The sequence below is a fragment of the Erpetoichthys calabaricus genome, chromosome 4, assembly GCF_900747795.2.
Source record: "Erpetoichthys calabaricus chromosome 4, fErpCal1.3, whole genome shotgun sequence".
NCBI lineage: Eukaryota > Metazoa > Chordata > Cladistia > Polypteriformes > Polypteridae > Erpetoichthys > Erpetoichthys calabaricus.
In genome coordinates, this window is record NC_041397.2 from 170432375 (window position 1) to 170451478 (window position 19104).

Sequence of the window (19104 nt, forward strand, 5' to 3'; positions counted from 1 at the left end):
ACACTCTCAGAATGACGGGAACTTAGTTCAAAGTGGGAAGGCAACAGGCCCTGATGGCTACCCAGTGGAATTTTATAACAAAAAATTCAAATAAGATAGCTCCACTATTATTGGCAACATTTACAGAAGTGCATCTGGAAAGCATGCATGTCAAACTGTATGTCAAACTTTTTGCCAAACATTAGTTACTGTCTTTCCAAAGAAAAATAAGGGCTTATTAGTATGTGCATCATATAGACCAATTTCACTTCTGAATAATGATGTTAGATAGATAGATAGATAGATAGATAGATAGATAGATAGATAGATAGATAGATAGATAGATAGATACTTTATTAATCCCAGGGAGTTCTAGTTCTCCAAAGTTCTAGCTAGAAGGATTGAGAAAGTGCTTCCTTCTGTACTATCACAAGACCAAACCGGATTTATTAAAGGCAGACACTTAGCTTCTAATATTCAACGTTTGTTTAATGTTATATACTCACCTATTAAATCTAACACACTAGAGATCTTATTATCTTTATACACAGAAAAAGCATTTGAAATAGTTGAATGGGACACCTGTTCACCGCATTGCACAAATTTGGGTTTGGCCCAAACATATGTGTATGGATAAAACTACTTTATACCAGTCCCTTAACCTCTGTCTGTATTAACAACATTATTTCCAACTACTTCAAAATAGAATGTGGTACTCAACAAGGATGCCCCCATCACCATTGCTCTTTGCAATCGCCATCAAGCCATTGGCCATTTACTTTTGAAATGCATCAGAGATAAAGGGGATAACCAGAGAAGGACAGAAAATATCACTATATCCAGATGATTTGGTACTGTATATATTAGACTCACAGACCTCTGTACCAGTAGTCCTTAATGCACTAGCAGAATTTCTAGAATACCTAGGGGTAAACATCACAAGTAAATATCTTTTTTAACAACATTTTGCTATCTGCACAGAAATAAATTAAACAAGATCTGAACAAATGGGGAGCGGCATGGTGGCGCAGTGGTAGCGCTGCTGCCTCGCAGTAAGGAGACCTGGGTTCGCATCCCAGGTCCTCCATGCGTGGAGTTTGCATGTTTTCCCTGTGTCTCCGTGGATTTCCACTGGGTGCTCTGGTTTCCTCCCACAGTCCAAAGACATGCAGGATAGGTGCATTGGCGATCCTAAATTGTCCCTAGTGTGTGCTTGGTGTGCTTGCGGTGGGCTGGCGCCCTGCCTGGGATTTGCGCCCTGTGTTGGCTGGGATTGGCTCCAGCAGAACCCCATGACCCTGTGTTAGGTTATAACGGGTTGGATAATGATGATGGATGGATAAACATATGGTCTACCTTATCTTACACTTGCATGGAGAATCAACACTGTCAAGATGTTTATCTGCTTAATTTTCCTTACATACCACCCAATTCTATTCCAGAAGAAATACTGATCAGTCTTGAAGACTCAGACAGCATCTCAAAAATATATAAAAATATGTGAAAGACCCTTCCTTTCAAAGATCCCAGGATACAGTGGGGAAAGAATCTTTCACTTATTACATCAGAGAAGGAGTTGAAGGCAGGTATGCATAGAATATGCTCTGGTTCCATATGAGCAAATCCTTCAATCATTCAACTCAAAATCTTTTGTCAAGCACATTTATCTTGGTTAAAATTGTCTACAACGTATTCAGGGCAAGATCCAACATGTGAATGTTGCACTTGAGCTCCAGCCTCACCAGGCCACATCATTCTGTTCAAAAATCTTTGAATGCCTATCAGACAGCCTTGGTGTCACAATCCCTCCTAAACCATTAACAGCTGTGTTTGGTGTACTTCCGGATGGGCTTACAGTGGAGAAGGACAAATTGATTGTAATCACCTACACCACATTATTAGCATGCAGGCTGCACTTGCTCGATTGGAAGAATCGCAGTCCAGCTGTTATAAGTCAGTAGGTAACTGACATTCAATAGTATTTGAAATTGGAAAAAATTAAATTCTCTCTTAGATATGTTTAAAACTTTTATAAAACAGGGCAAGACCTAATTAATAAAATTTCAGATTAAGCTTTTATATTCTCCCATTTTTTTTTTTTTTTTAAAGAATTGCTCTTTTTGTTGGCCCCCCTATCTGTCTCTTTAACTCGATTGTATGTAGTGTTATTTTCTTTGTTGTTAAATTAAGTCTGGAATATAAATATAGAATGTTAACTTCTTTAAATAAAGTCTACAAAAAAAGTTTGGATTCCTTAGAGAATTAAAACAACAAAATGAAGTGCCATTATGAACAATTCTGCACATCCTCTCTCAGACACAAACGCTGAGTACTTTCAGGCAATAAATTATTCAGCAGAAGTGTGTCAAGAAACACTACTGGGGCTCCTTTATAACAACAACAATATGCCTTCATAATTCCTAACCTTGACTGTGATTGCCAAGTCAGAAATTTTCTTTCTTTTTAATTTTCTTACTTTTTAGTCATTCTACAACAACAACAACATTTATTTATATAGCACATTTTCATACAAATAATGTAGCTCAAATTGCTTTACATTTTGACAAAATGAGAAAAAAAGACAAAGTAGGAATTAAAATAAGACAGCACTAATTAACATAGAATAAGAGTAAGGGAGGACAGAAAAAACAAAAAAACTCCAGATGGCTGGAGAAAAAAAATAAAATCTGCAGTGGTTCCAGGCCATGAGACCACCAAGCCCCCTCTGGCCATTCTACCTAACATAAATGAACAGTCCTCTTTGTATTTTAGGGTTCTCATGGAAGGACTTGATGATGATGTTCATGTAGACTTCTGGCTTTTAATCCATCAATGTAGGAACATCATGGTGCTTTGATTAGGTGGTGGTGGCGCAGGTCACCACCACAGAAAACCGGGAAAAGAAACAGAAGAGAGAGTAGGGGTTAGTATGGATTTTAGAGCCATCATGAATACTTATGATAATTAATTGAATATACAGAGCATCAGGATTAAACTAAATTGAAATTATGAGAAAGTCATGTTAAAGTAATGTGTTTTTAGCAGAGTTTTAAAGTGCTCCACTGTATTAGCCTGGCGAATTCCTATTGGCAAGCTATTCCAGATTTTAGATGCATAACAGCAGTAGGCTGCCTCACCACTTCTTTTAAGTTTAGCTCTTGGAATTCTAAGCAGACACTCATTTGAGGATCTAAGGTTACAATTTGGAATATAAGGTGTCAGACATTCCGATATATATAAGATGGAGCGAGATTATTTAAGGCTTTGTAAACCATAAGCAGTATTTTAAAGTCAATTCTGAATGACACAGGTAACCAGTGTAGTGACATCAAAACTGGAGAAATGTGCTCGGATTTTCTTTTCCTAGTTAGGATTCTAGCAGCTTTATTCTACCCTAGTTGCAAACGATTTATGTCTTTTTTGGGTAGTCCTGAGAGGAGTGCGTTACAGTAATCTAGTTGACTGAAAACAAAAGCATGAACTAATTTCTCAGCATCTTTTAATGATATAAGAGGTCTAACTTTTGCTATGTTTCTTAAGTGAAAAAATGCTGTCCTAGTGATCTGATTAATATGCGATTTAAAATTCAGGTTACAGTCAACAGTTACCCCTAAATTCTTTACCTCCGTCTTGACTTTTAATCCTAATGCATCAAGTTTGTTTCTAAAAACCTCATTATATCCATTATTGCCAATCACTAAAATTTCTGTTTTCTCTTTATTTAGCTTGAGAAAATTACTATTCATCCATTTAGAAACACAAGTAAGACATTGTGTTAGTGAAACAACAGAGTCTGGGTCATTAGGCACTATTGATAAATACAGCTGCGTGTCATCAGCATAGCTGTGGTAACTCACGTTATGCCCTGAGATAATCTGACCTAACGGAAACAGAGCAGTGGACCCAGGATAGAGCCTTGTGGAACACCATATAGAATATCATGTGTTAGTTGTGGTAATTACAACTCAAAGACAAAGAATTTTCTACCTGCCAGGTAAGATTCAAACCAATTTAAGACACTGCCAGAGAGGCCCACCCATTGACTAAGGCGATTTCTAAGAATATTGTAATCAATGGTGTCAAATGCGGCACTCAGATCTTCTAGTGTGTGTTCAGACCATAGTTTGTTTATTTATTTATATAAAGTACTTCTGTAAAAACCCAAATTTTCCTCTGGGGACAAATAAAGTTTGATCTATCTATCTATCTATCTATCTATCTATCTATCTATCTATCTATCTATCTATCTATCTATCTATCTATCTATCTATCTATCTATCTATCTATCTATTTAAAAGGTACCTTGAAATATAGTATTAATGCCATAAATGTAAAGTGCAAGAAAATGGTGATTCTTTTTTTTCAATCCTAATGGGAGTTTCACTTAGTGTCTTTAGATTTTTTTTAACATATGTGATTAACATTTTAGGTCTTTTTAATATAAACAAGAAGTAGACATCTGCAATATCAAACAGACTCTATTTTTGATTTGTTTAAAATTTTAAATACTTAGATTTTACTATATTGACTAGATTTTTTCAAAGTTTCTAGTCCAGCAGGTTTTAGGCGTGTTAAGAGGTATTTACTCAATGTTTGATTCGCCATGTCTTGTTTTCACACTTTGTGAAAATGATCACTTTGAAGTTAACTAAGTGGAAAAAATATCATTTAGTATTAAATATTATCTAGGCAAGGAGTTAATACTGATGTGAAAGACTAACTTTCACTGATTGCCTAAAGCATTCCGTATATTATAGATTCAGAATTGTGACTTCTATGCCTAACAACATGACTGTAAGAGTAACCATACTCAACTAGATACAGTAGATTGGGAATTGTTCCCTTCTACATGAAACATGGTGACAGAGACATTAGAATTTAAACTCTTGACAACAACTCTAAATTGCTATTTTTGAAGGGAAACATAAGCATAAACAGAAAAAGAAGAAGACAAATAAGAATGTGATCCACTGGGAATTGGGTGTTTCACTTTTGTGGATTTTTTCTGGCCATTGTTGGCACTTTAAAATTTAGCTAACAAGTGTGTTATTTCCATGAGGGACTTGAATGATTTTATGTGATCTTACCTATCAAAGCTGTGGTTAACTTAAAGTTACTTACTAAGTGATAGTGTAATACAAATAGGTGAAAGATATGATTTTCATAAAGAGACTGAGCAAAAAGAACACAAATATTGTTTTGGTAGGGGTTATTGACAATTTTAATGATATTTCTTTGCTTGATAGTTAACTGGGAAACTCTATATTTATGATAAGATTACGCACTACACTATGTGTAGTGTGTTAGTTGTGCTGGCTTTCAGAAGGACATGTCCATATTTATAAAGCCAGGGGTAGCAGTCTCTAAACTTTAAAAAAACAACCCACAGTCTGTTTTATTAATAATGTTCTGAAATAAAGCTCATTTTCTCAATTTCTCATATTGCTCCCAAAGTGAATGGTTTTTGTTTCTTTCTGGGCTCTTATCCAAAGCATCCAAAAAAAGTTAGAATGATGAAAACACAGTAATTGGTTGATTGTTAATGCATATTGGTAAAATCAAGCTTATTAAAGTATAATTTAGGTTTAAAGCTTGAAAAATAGCATTTACACTGAAAAATAATTAATGGTGGAAGGCAGAGTGGCACAGTGGTGGTTTTGCTGTCTTACAGTAAGGGGACTGGGGTTCACATTCCTGGTGCTCTCTTATGGGAGTATGCGTGTTTTCTCTGTGTCCATGTGGGTTTCCTCTGGGTACTCCATTTTCCTCTCACTGTTTAAATATATGCAGGTTAGGTGAATTGGCAATGCTAAATGGCCCCTGGAATGTATGTCTTTACCCTGTAATGGGCCGGTACCCCATTCAGGAATTGACTCTGCCTTGCACCTGATGCTTACTGGAATAGTTTCCAGCTGCCCCTCAACACTGTTCTTAATAAAAGGCTTTGGAAGATGGATAGATGAATGGAAGTAAAACAACTCTTAACATTAAGTTATTTTTATATCCAAAGCATAGAAATATGGAATAATAGTTTTATTAAAATCAAAAATCAGTAAAACATCATTTGTATTCATTTGGAATTCCACTATAAACATTTGTGAACACTTCCTTGGAGACATTATAGTGCCCAAATAAATAGGACTTAATCCTTAATTTATTTTACTGTATGTCCCTATGTCAGCACTGGTGTGACATTTACTTAAAATTAGCAAAGAATATGTTGAATGGATTTAAAGTTTACTACTTGTGCCAATCATATGTTTTCATTTTACAGGCATTTTAAGAACATTTTTTCATTACTTTGCTCAATTTACTGTATAGTAGATATAATACTATAGTTGTCATTCTTTAATAAAAAAATGCGTATGCAATTACTCTTCTGATAAATTAAATTTTCCATACTTTCCACTTAACAGTGTTCTCTGGAGATGTTCATAATGATATGAATTAAGAATGGGTCTTTTAAAATGTCAAGTGTTTTGTGCCATATGGTGAACTTAAATTCAAGCTGCATAGTTTGGATAACAATCAACTCTTATTAAATGTTAGTTAGACATCTGTCCTCTAAAGAGTTGAGAAGCTCTGAAGTCCATCAGGACCCATAACTAATTCCTATAGTTTCATTTAGTGGGTCATTAAATTTAAAGCATGTTAAAGAAAAGTTTGCAGTGCACTCTGTTGGTTTACTATGAGCAGCTATGCAAAGCTGTGATTGTACCTTAAGAGATGGAACAAATCATATTGCACTCAGTAAGATCTACTGACAGGCAGCACTTTTCATGAGTTCAGTCTGTATAGGATGGTATTTTCTGCTTGTCATCCAGATATATATGATTTCTTTACACTGTGGTTGAACTGGGAAACATCAAAGCTAAATTTCCAGCAGTGTCCAGTTTTCCAAATATAATCAGAGCGGTCAAATGCACTCATATTGCTATTGCAAAGGTGCTGGACAAGTTACATCAGCCAGGAACGAATCACCAAAACAATGTCCTGGCATTACATCATATATAGCGGGGAGCCTATAAAAACATCAGCTCCAAACAGGTGCTTTTTCCAACTAGTGCGACAAAAAGCAAGTAGTCCTTTTAAAGATAGTGAGTCACTTCAAAGAGCCATGTTAAGAGCAGAGAATCAATCCATTGTGCTGCTCAGCACCGACACTACATTATAAAGGTGCCATTAGAGATTGAATTCGCTTATATAACTCTATTAATGTGCTGCTCTATAGTGCACAGAAAGTGTTTTGCATTGTGCAAGCATGTTGCATGCTTCATAACTTGGCACACAATCATGGCTTGCCTGTACCTGAAGAGATACAGTATGATGAACCTGATCACGACCCACCAAATGATCAGACAAATTGGACCACGTTACAACTTCATTTGAGTGTTATTAGCAAAATATAAAAACAGGTAATCATAAGCAGCGTTTATTTTTTAATTTGTGGGCAATATCACAGAGTACAGCCCTGAAATTCCTTACTTCATTGGCCACATCTCTTACAGCATCCACTATTGCATTTTGTGACGCCAGAACAGCGTCTGTCAGCACACAGCCAGATGGTCACCCGGCAATTCCTGAGGCAGAGGTGTTTGCACAGCCAGCGACCAAAGAGTGCTCGGCACAGCAGCACCAGCACTGCATGGAGTCACGTCATCTTTCAGCTTTTGTAATATTGTCTGAAACAGAATAAACAGACGACAGGCTGCAATTCGCCTTTTAACATCGACTTTGATATCTGATCACTTCTTTTTTTATTTCAGGAATCGTGTGACTTTCTGAACTTGAACTTTTAAGTGTCTCCACCATGCTGTATCACTCCATAACTTCCTTTTCTTGCTTATACCACTGCTTAAGCCAACAAATAGTACATTTTTCTTTGCCTGCACTTTGCATTCACTGACATTCTTCATTTTTCCACATGCTTTTGCCATTGTCTTTTAACAAAACACTAAACAGAAGGCCATATTTATATTGATTTTTATATCTATCTATCTATCTATCTATCAAAATATGTAAAATTCTGTAGGAGTGTGCATGTGCATTTCACGTTCATTGGGATTTATAAAGGTGAAGTGCATGGAATTTGGCATACACATTTTTTTTGTGTGTACACACATTTCCACTTTTGTCCATATGCCATGTTTTAGAGTGAATTCTATGCCCAGCATTATACATGAGGCCCCTGCTCCTTTCTAATCTAGCCTCGGGCATGAAGCATCTTTAAACTCTCTCACAATCATTTCTGGGCTAAGCCCTGTATGCTCCTTTGTGGCCCCTCTATCCCTGAACTGTGTGAACTTAAACAGATGAATGTGTGAAGTATCTATCCATCAGCTTACTTTAAAGGAGCTGCTCAAAACTGACCCATAGCACCAGTTCGCTCAACTTTTGCCCTTCTTGTGCAACATGATGAGGGGTATGTGCTGTGACCGATTAGACTGGAAATATAATGCATTTGTGACAGAAAGTAAACTCCCCAAAGGCAAAAGAGACAAAAACAAATTGTAATCAGGAACTGAAAAAGAATGTTTTCTTTTTTTGGAACAGGTTATAGAATACTAAAGAATACTAAAAGGAAGTTATAATACTGATTGTCAGTCAAATCCCTGTGCAGGGCGCCAGCCCACTGCAGGGCACACACACACACATACCCACACACCAAGCACACACTAGGGACAATTTAGGATCGCCAATGTGCCTATACTACATGTCTTTGGACTGTGGGAGGAAACCAGAGCACCCAGAGGAATTCCACGCAGACACGGGGAGAACATGCAAACTCCATGCAGGGAGGACCCAGGAAGAGAAACCAGGTCTCCTTACCACGAGGCAGCAGTGCTACCACTGCACCACCCTGCCACCATACTGATTGTTAAAATCCAAAAATTCAAGGTAAAAAAAAAAGCCAAAACCAAACATGAACACAAAAGTGCAATCAATCTCTTAAGGATTGACATTGTTTTTTCATATGGAAAAATCCCAAAACTTTGACACCATGTCCACTGCAAAGTTATCTCAAATACATGCACTGTGCTGTCATAAAAGGCAGAATGCAAATCATGTGACAAGCAAGGGTCATCACCATTACAATGAAAACAAGGGTACAAAATGATGAGAATGTGATATTACTGTAATCACTTAAAATAATCAGCACATAGATAATCAAAGGCTACAAGTGTAAAATTGGTACAGCAGTTGCCACCGTATCTGCCAGTTAAACAAGAGACTTCTCGACTGCTCTCTATATCCCCCAACCCCCAGTGCATCCCTAAGTATTTTGGCTACAGTCTGCTGAGTGACATTGGTAAAGACCTCTTCTCTCGTCAGTGTGTGTTTACTGTACTATTTGTAAGTTTCTTTTGGGAATTTTTCTTGCCACTTATCACTTTTGTGGTACTGTGGCTGCTGGGAAACCTTTACCAACAACCTATCCAATATAATTTGTGTTATATTGCTTGTGTCAAGTAGTTGACCCATTGGTCATAAATTAGCACATTTTTAACAGTTGGTTGTGGTGCCACACCTACATTAAAAACTGGGAATGAGTTCAACATTAATTTTTAAGAAGCAATTTTCTATCAGTGTTCCCATGCAGTAAACTGATACTGTAAACTGAATGTCTAATTGGGATGTTGCTGTGCAACGTCAGCTTAGTAAAGACCCATTTATACTTGGGTGCTGACAGACACAGACGCGCTTGCACACAATGGTTGAGCATGCTGATCTGTAGCGTTCAGTGCACAACAATGTGCGGTAGCAGAATCCCCCAGCTTTTCCCCCTAAGTTTTGTCTTTGCCTCTACATATTGATCTCATGGATATTTCCATTTCTTCTTCATCTTTAACCAGGGTCTGGGTGATTTTTTGCCCTGAATTTATTCACATTTATGTACACAGAGCCAAACTGTTACAAAATTCTCGGGGCACACACCCAGACTAGGTGGCAAAATTTATGTCGCACGCACCCTAGTGGGCCCTTTTGGCAATGCACAAGTGTCAAATATAAACAAACCTTAAGAGTATAAGCAACACGAAAGGCAAAACATCAATGAGAAAATGTGCAGGTAGGACTTTATTAAGATTTTTCTACCAGTGACACCTCAAATCACCAAAATAAGCTAGGCTCAATATTTACCTGTAGGTTAAATACATTTATACTGTAGCAAGATGTTATGTCCTTGAGTAGATCCAGAGTAACAAATGATACAATAATTTGCAACTGCAGTAACAGAAGAAAATCCCAAGTGTACACCAGGAGAACGTAAGAATAACACCCAGTTAATAACTAGGAATCATGCATGGGAAATGTGATTTATATAAATAAAATATAATATTATTTATTATTATACCCTTGTTTCTGAAGCTGAGAAGCAGCAATCATAATCAATTATCCAGTTTGCTCATTTCATTTTTTATGCTATTACTTGATTAAACCATTTCTTAAATTACTCTTCTGGTTCAGTTTTCTAGGACCAATACAACTCAAAGAATAATGGCAACCTGATATTCATGCTGTATTGACAAGTTTTGTTCATCTATCCATTTTCCAAACCTGCTTATGCAGAACAGGTTCATAAGAAAGCTGAAGCATATCCCATCCAGCATCAGGCAGAAACAATCCATAAACAAGACAACAGCTCATCAGAGGATAAACACACACATACTGTATATAACATGGACCAGTTTAGCAGCACCAAACCACCTAACTTTTATGCCTTTAGAAGGAAAACCCATGCAGATATGGAGAGAACATGAAATCTCCACACGGGGAGTACCTGGGACTTGAAACACAGCCTCTTTGTTGAGAGGAAGCACCATTATCACTGTGCCACCAAGCCATACTTAACTTTTTTTCTCTAAGTAAATCATGCAGATTGTATTATATTTTATCAATATAAATTACTTTACAAGATATCACTTTATATTTTCAAAAAGAACAATACACAATAAACTATTACAACTTACAAGTGCAAATCTGACAATTATTTAAAAAATGAGTAAACTATAAATTGCAAGTTGCAACTGGAAAAAAAAAAACAAAAATGATGTTAAATTTCAATTTCATGAGAATGCAATTATTTAAGTATCACTCAATTTGAAACACTACAAATGAATCCTTGGGCATAATAATGCCCCCTGGTGACTATAAAGATTAATTTTTGCATTATTTATTGTTGGCAAGACCAGGTACAGTGCACAATTTAACTACTCCATATTTTTCCAAATACATTATAAACAATTTGATTGAAAACTCAGATTTAACTGTGGCTTTCTTTCTGTGAATGCAGCAGCTTTACATTGGTTTCTGTAAATGTGTATACTATGCATGAAAATATCTGGATATATACATTTTTCAAATGCAGTTTTAAACATTTGCACATCAATAATCTTTCAAAAGAATGTATTTGGGAGAATAATATTTTAAAGACATAGCCTGGTGTTGACGTTGACTAGGGCACATTCACTAAAACCAGAGCAATTTAGACTTTCCAGTTAGCTTAAAATGCACATCTTTGTGGTGATGGAAGGTGTTGGAAGAAAACTGCAGTATGCAGAGGAAACTCACGTATACATGCAGAAAATGTGCAAATTCAATACAGGCTTTAAACAGGTCAGGATTTGAACCCAGCGCTTTGGTGCTTGGAGTTAGAAATCCTTACCCTTGTGCCACCATAGAAAATAAATGTATAAACATTTTAAACGTTTTTGCAAAAATCGTTTTTAAAGAAACACATTTCAAACAATAGAATGTATTACATAATCCTAATATCTCTCCTTTGTTGAATTAATGAGAATTAGAAGAAACTGGAAATGTGCAATTTGTACCTTCAGATATACATTAAAGACATACATATATAAATGTACAACGTGCTGAAATCATAGAGCACAGACAGTATGATAGTAGCTACATCTGAGCCTTGACATCAAAACTTACTGTAAGCAGAGAAAAAATACGTTATGCCAAATAAATAAATAAATGATGTTGGAAGATCACACCAATGAACTCATTTGCTCCAGCTGGAATACAGCAGATGTTTGCACTTAGCAAGGAAACCAAAAATCAAGGACGCTCCCTCTCCTCCCCCACTATGAGTGATTAAAATTGTACATTAGTGTCATGTAATAACATTAGATTTGGTCATTAAAGATGTACTCTTTTAATACATTGTGAAGGATAATTTGTTATCTAAAACATTGCTTTCCTGTGCTACAGTTAAAAAAGAAAAAGTCCAGACTATATTGAAACCTATTATTTTGGCTCCAGGTGGACCACTAGGGAGTCACTATTATCACAAGATGTAAAACAAATCACAAATCTTTAAAAGCAATGCTCCAAACACCCTGAGGTGTTGAGGCGGCCACATAGCACTCATCTTTGAGCTTTCAGCATTGCTCTAATAAGCCAGGAAGTAACACATCAAAGAAACTAATGGCTCCAAAACAAACCCGACCCAGTGATGTATTTTTAACCAGTGCATGAAAACACACAACTGTCATTCTAATCTTAAAAAATACTGAAAAATATAATCACAGAAATACACAAAATGTCAAGTGTAAGTACACTTGCAGCTTAAAGTGTTAAATTTTAGCTTTTAACAACTGAGAGTTTAATTAATTGCTAGGCAGCAGCATTGGACTTAAGTTCAAAATATTTAATAAATGCAGTCATCATAGATATCAGGAATGATAATGTGTAAGCAGAGGCTTGTCAGTAACAACAGAATATTTTTTAAGTAGTAACATTAGAAACACAAAAAGTTAACTTTAAACATATTGCTATGAAAAATGAAGGCTTTCGGCATAACAATTCAAATATTTAGGCGAGTGCATCTAGTAAAAGAAGTACTTTGCTTTATCATTTCATGGTTTCTGTCAACCTGCCTTTTACATTTTAGAACTGCAAAACTTTATTAAGACTAAAAGCTTGACCCTTTATGTGTGCACTTGCCTCTTGGATGTCTCTGCGTAGTCCCATTTCCTATTAATATAATCCCACTGAAGAAAAGGAGGAGAGCTCTTGAAAGCATTTTCCTGCCCCGGCTGACTAGTGATTACAAGTTTAGGAGCTCTTGTATTTGCTGAGTACAACTATTCAAAAGCAGAGTGTGCAGGTCCAACATGAAGCTATACCAAGGGAGGGGAGGAGAAATATGACATCACACCCCACCAGCAGTCTGGCAAGCTGCAAAATCTTCTTCAGAAGAAAAAAAATCTCTTACACACTTCTGGCTTTTGTCACTACTATTATATTAATTACTGCAACATAAGTGATATATCATGTCTGTAGTCTAAATTGTTATCTTGTGTTCTTTGTATTGAATTGTTTTGGTAAAGAGACTTTCACATTGTGCCTACTGTAAAAGAAAAATGAGTAAAATAAACATTGATAACTGAGAAAAGTACTTCCAAACCGGGCAAATTAAGTAATGGTGCTACACCACTATGGCTACTATTATTACATGTGAGATATTCAGACTGTAATAGCACAGTAGTGATGTTTTATAGCTAAAGGAAAGATAATGTAAAACATTTATAATTAAAATACAACTTCATACATTGTTTTCACCCATACATCTTAACATGCTACATCCTTTACCTACGGTGCCTATAAAGAGTAATCACCCACTTGCAAGATTTAAGATTTTATTGTTATACAACATTGAATCACAGTGCATTTAAGGAGAAGGTTTTTAAAGTCAAAGTGAAAATCAACTTCTACAAAGTAAACAAATTAATTACAAAAATAAAACAGAAAATAATCAAATTAATGTTTTGTAGATGTAACTTTGGCAGCCATGACCAGCTTAAGTCAGTGTGCAGAGGTCTTTATCAGCTTTGCACATCTGTACACTGTAATGTTTCCCCATTCTTTTTTGCAAAATTGCTCAGGCTCTGCCAGGTTGCATAGGGCTAGTGAATGAGCAGCCCTTTCAACTTCAGCCACAAATTCTTAGTTGGATTTAGATCTAAACATAGACTCGGCCACTGTATAAAATTAATATTGTTGTTTATAAGCCATTCCTATGTAGCATTGGCCTTATGCCTGGGGTCATTGTCTTGGTGGAAAACAAATCTTCTCCCAGGGTACTGGTTTCTTATAAATTACATCAAGTTTTCCTCCAGTATTTTCCCCAGTATTTTGAGGTATTCATTCTACCCTCTACCCTCACAAACCTTCCAGTGTCTACTGCAAAGAAGCATCCCAATAGCATGAAACTGTCTTTCCCATGCCTCATGGTGGGAATGTGGAATTTTTGGTAATGTGCAGTGTTTGCCTTATGCTAAACATGGCTTTTAGTTTGGTGGCCAAAGCACTCATTTCTGGTCTTGTCAGATCACAGAATCTTTTTCTAGCTGACGTCAGAGTCTCCCATGTGCCTTCTAGCAAACTCTGCCTAAGATGTCATGCACATTTTTCTTTTTGCTGCTCTTCCATTAACTTGTGACTGGAGAAGCTTCGGGACAGTCAGTGTATATACAATCCCTACATTCTCTTGTACTGTAGCTTGTAACTTCTTCAGAGTTCTCGTAGGTCTCCTGGTGGCCTCCCCCACTCAGTCTTCTCGTGCAACCCCTCAGTTTTTGTGGATGACCTTCTCTAGACAGATAAACAGCTGTGATAAACTCTTTGCATTATTTACTTGATTTAATTGGATGCTACAGAATATTCAGTGACTTGGTTGTTTTCTTGTTATCCATCCCTTGACATATGCTTTTCAATCACCTTTTCACTGAGTTACTTGAAGTGTTCTACATTGGGAAGGTTAGCCCATAATACTGACTTACCAGTCATACTGCCAACATTCAAAGTTCCTACCCTCAGTTCAACTCTCTTCACTTTACTCCTCTCCTCCTGCCTCCAGACACATCTCCCCCCTCTGCTTCTCCTTCTATGCTCAATAGTAGCCCAATTTCTGTGAGCACCCTGAGTGTTTTAGAGGTGAAAAGAGTTCAGACAGAGCAATGATTATGCTGGAAATTGGAGGTGTGATGATGAATGTTGTTAGTGCATATGCCCCGCAAGTTGGGTGTGTGATGGATGTAAAAGAAGATTTCTGGAGTGAGTTGGATGAAGTGATGGACAGTGTACCCAAAGGACAGAAAGTGGTGATTGGAGGGGATTTCAATGGACATGTTGGTGAAGGGAATAGAGGAGATGAAAAGGTAATGGGTAGGTCTGGTGTCAAGGAGAGCAATGAAGAAGATCAGATGATAGTGGATTTTGCAAAAAGGATGGACATGGCTGTGGTGAATATGTATCTTAAAAAAGGGAGGGACATAGGGTGATGTACGAGAGTGGAGGAAGATGCACATAGTTAGATTACATATTGTGCAGGAGGTTCAATATGAAGACTGCAAAGTAGTGGCAGGGTAAAGTGTAGTTAGGCAGCATAGGATGGTGGTCTGTAGAATGACACGGAGTTCAAGAAGAGGAATAGAGTGAGGACAGAGCCAAGGATGAAACAGTGGAAGTTGAAAAAGGAAGACTGCAAGGTTGAGTTCAGGGAGGAGGTAAGAAAGGCACTGGGTGGCAGTGAAGAGTTGCCAGATAGCTTGGCAAATACAGCAGAACTAGTAAGGGTAACAAGCAAGAAGGGTGCTTGGCATGACATCTGGACAGAGGAAGGAGGAAAAGGAAACCTGGTGGTGGAATGGGGAAGTACAGGAGAGTATTCACAGGAAGAGGTTGGCGTAGACAAAGTGGGATAGTCAGAGAGATGCAGAAAGTAGACAAGAGTACAAAGAGATAAGGTGTAAGGTGAAGACAGAGCTGGTAAAGGCTAAAGAAAAGGTGTATGATGAGTTGTATGAGAGGTTGGACACTAAAGTGGGAGAAAAGGACCTGTACTGATTGGCTAGACAGAGGGACCGAGCTGAGAAAGATGTGCAGCAGGTTAAGGTATTAAGGATAAAGATGGAAACATACAAGTGAGGAGAGTGTGTTAAGAAGATGGAAAGAGTGCTTTGAGAGGCTGATGAACAAAGAGAATGAGAGAGAGAGAAGGTTGGATGTGAATCAGGAAGTGCAACAGATTAGCAAGGAGGAAATAAGGACAGCTATGAAGAGGATGAAGAATGGAAAGGCCGTTGGTCCAGATGATATACTTCTGGAAGCATGGAGGTGTTTAGGAGAGTTGGTAGTAGAGTTTTTAACCAGATAGTTTAATGGAATCTTGGAAAGTGAGAGGATGCCTGAGGAGTGAAGAAGTGTACTGGTACCAATTTTTAAGAATAAGGGGAATGTGCAGAGCTGTAGTAACTAAAGGGGGGTAAAATTGATGAGCCACAGTATGAAGTTATACGAAAGAGTAGTGGAAGCTAGGCTAAGAAGGGAGGTGATGATTAGTGAGCAGCAGTATGGTTTCATGCCAGGAAAGACCACCACAGATGTGATGTTTGCACTGGAAAGATATAGAGAAGGCCAGAAGGAGTAGCATTGCGTCTTTGTGGACCTGGAGAAAGCATATGACAGGGTGCCTCGAGAGGAGTTATGGTGTTGTATGAGGAAGTCGGGAATGGCAGAGAAGTACTGTATGTAAGAGTTGCACAGGACATGTATGAGGGAAGTGTGACAGTGGTGAGGTCTGCAGTACGAGTAACAGATGCATTTAATGTGGAGGTTGGATTACATCAGGGATCGGCTCTGAGCCCTTTCTTATTTGCAATGGTGATGGACAGGTTGACAGACGAGATTAGACAGGAGTCCGTGTGGACTATGATGTTTGCTAATGACATTGTGATGTGTAGCGAAAGTAGGGAGCAGGTTGAGGAGACCCTGGAGAGGTGAAGATATGCTCTAGAGAGGAGAGGAATGAAGGTCAGTAGGAACAAGACAGAATACATGTTTGTAAATGAGAGGCAGGTCAGTGGAATGGTGAGAATGCAGAGTAATGTTGGCAAAGGTGGATGAGTTTAAATACTTGGGATCAACAGTACAGAATAACAGGGATTGTGGAAGAGAGGTGAAAAGGAGAGTACAGGCACGGTGGAAGGGGTAGAGAAGAGTGTCAGGAGTAATTTGTGACAGACAGAATATTAGAACACTCTAGACAAGAACAGGCAATTCAGCCCAATAAAGCTCGCCAGTTCTATACACTTATTTCTTCCAAAAATACATCAAGTTGAGTTTTGAAAGTCCCCAACGTCTTACTGTCTACCACACTACTTGGTAGCTTATTTCAAGTGTCTATCATTCTTTGTGTAAAGAAAAACTTCCTAATGTTTGTGCGAAATTTACCCTTAACAATTTTCCAACTGTGTCCCCGTGTTCTTGATGAACTTATTTTAAAATGACAGTCTCGATCCACTGTACTAATTCCCTTCATAATTTTAAACACTTCAATCATGTCACCTCTTAATCTTCTTTTGCTTAAACTGTATAGGCTCCGCTCTTTTAATCTTTCCTCATAATTCAACCCTTGTAGCCCTGGAATCAGCCTAGTCGCTCTTCTCTGGACCTTTTCTAGTGCTATGTCCTTTTTGTAGCCTCGAGACCAAAACTGCACACAGTACTCAAGATGAGGCCTCACCAGTGCATTATAAAGATTGAGCATAACTTGTTTGGACTTGTCTCCACACATCGTGCTATATTGCTATATCACCTAACATTCTCTTAGCCTTCTTAATGGCACCTGAACACTGTCGGGAAGTCAATAGCTTAGAGTCCACTATGACTCCTAAATCCTTCTCATAAGGTGTACTCTCGATGTTCCGACCACCCATTGTGTATTCAAACCTAACATTTTTACTTCCTATGTGTAATACTTTACATTTACTGACATTAAATTTCATCTGCCACAAATCTGCCCAAGCCTGTATGCTATCCAAGTCCTTCTGTAAATGATATAAAGAATTCCAAATTATCTGCTAATTCACCTATCTTGGTATCATCTGCAAAAGTAATCCGCTTGTTACTTATATTCCTATCTAAATCATTTATATATATTAAAAATAGCAGCAGCCCTAGCACTGACCCCTGTGGAACACCACTCTTAACATCGACCAGTTCTGATGAGGTTCCTCGCACCATCAACCTCTGCTTCTTGTGTCTGAGCCAATTCTGCACCCATCTAAAAACATCACCCTGAACTCCTACTTCTTTTAATTTGATGCCCAACCTCTCATGTGGCACCTTATCAAATTCTTTCTGAAAGTCCAAATAAATCTATACTAATAAAAGGCAAAGCCCTCACTGACTCACTGACTGACTGACTGACTGACTGACTGACTGACTCACTCATCACTAATTCTCCAACTTCCCGTGTAGGTAGAAGTCTGAAATTTGGCAGGCTCATTCCTTACAGCTTACTTACAAAAGTTAGGCAGGTTTTATTTCGAAATTCTACGCGTAATGGTCATAACTGGAACCTGTTTGACTGACTCACTCATCACTAATTCTCCAACTTCCCGTGTACGTAGAAGGCTGAAATTTGGCAGGCTCATTCCTTACAGCTTACTTACAAAAGTTAGGCAGGTTTCACTTCGGAATTCTACGTGTAATGGTCATAACTGGAACCTGTTTTTTGTCCATATACTCTAATGGAGGAGGCGGAGTCACGTATCGCGTCATCACGTATTACGCCTCCTACGTAATCACGTGAACTGAAAACGAGGAAGAGATTTACAGCACAAGTCAAATGCGGGAACGAAGGTAAATGACGTTAATTGTGGACTGTCTTTTAATACTGTGTATTTGTTGAGCGTCTTTTAATACTGTGTAAGCATACATATTAACACATGTGCAATTAAACGTGTGCATTTACGGGGTGATTTCTCAGGCTTAAAAGCTCGCCTTTTATTAAAAAGGTAAATGCAAACTCTTTTCATTCTGAAGGGCACAAACCACGTTAGATTTCAGCCGTTAAACGCGCAAAAATGTCAGTACACCAGATAAATAAGCGCAACATATTATCAGTTGTATTGTATGCTTACAATACATATAGAAATTTGTTAATCGTTAACTAATATTATGGGATGGTGTTTTTCGACTCGCGCTTTGATTTAAACGATTGCATGTCTTGGTGGGTTTGCGTAGCTTATTGTCAATATCTTTATAGCTCTTTTTAAGACTTAATTTAAAAAGGTTTTCTTTTCTTCTTAATAAAAATTTAAAAGCAGT

At 37.6% G+C, this 19104-nt stretch overlaps 2 protein-coding genes across 10 annotated transcripts in view; one reads left to right on the forward strand and one right to left on the reverse strand.

Annotated features, from left to right (window-relative positions):
• Positions 1-13081, reverse strand: part of LOC114650360 (target of Nesh-SH3) — a 254882-nt gene extending 241801 nt beyond the window's left edge. For all 9 annotated transcript variants that reach the window (XM_051926064.1, XM_051926063.1, XM_028799939.2 and 6 more), the window contains exon 1: positions 12934-13081. In XM_051926064.1, the coding sequence (XP_051782024.1) occupies positions 12934-13012 (79 nt within the window). In that variant the 5' untranslated portion in view covers positions 13013-13081. The remainder of the gene's footprint in view (positions 1-12933) is intronic.
• Positions 1-19104, forward strand: part of LOC127527414 (uncharacterized) — a 173958-nt gene that overhangs the window by 13319 nt on the left and 141535 nt on the right. The gene's annotated exons all lie outside the window — the stretch shown is intronic.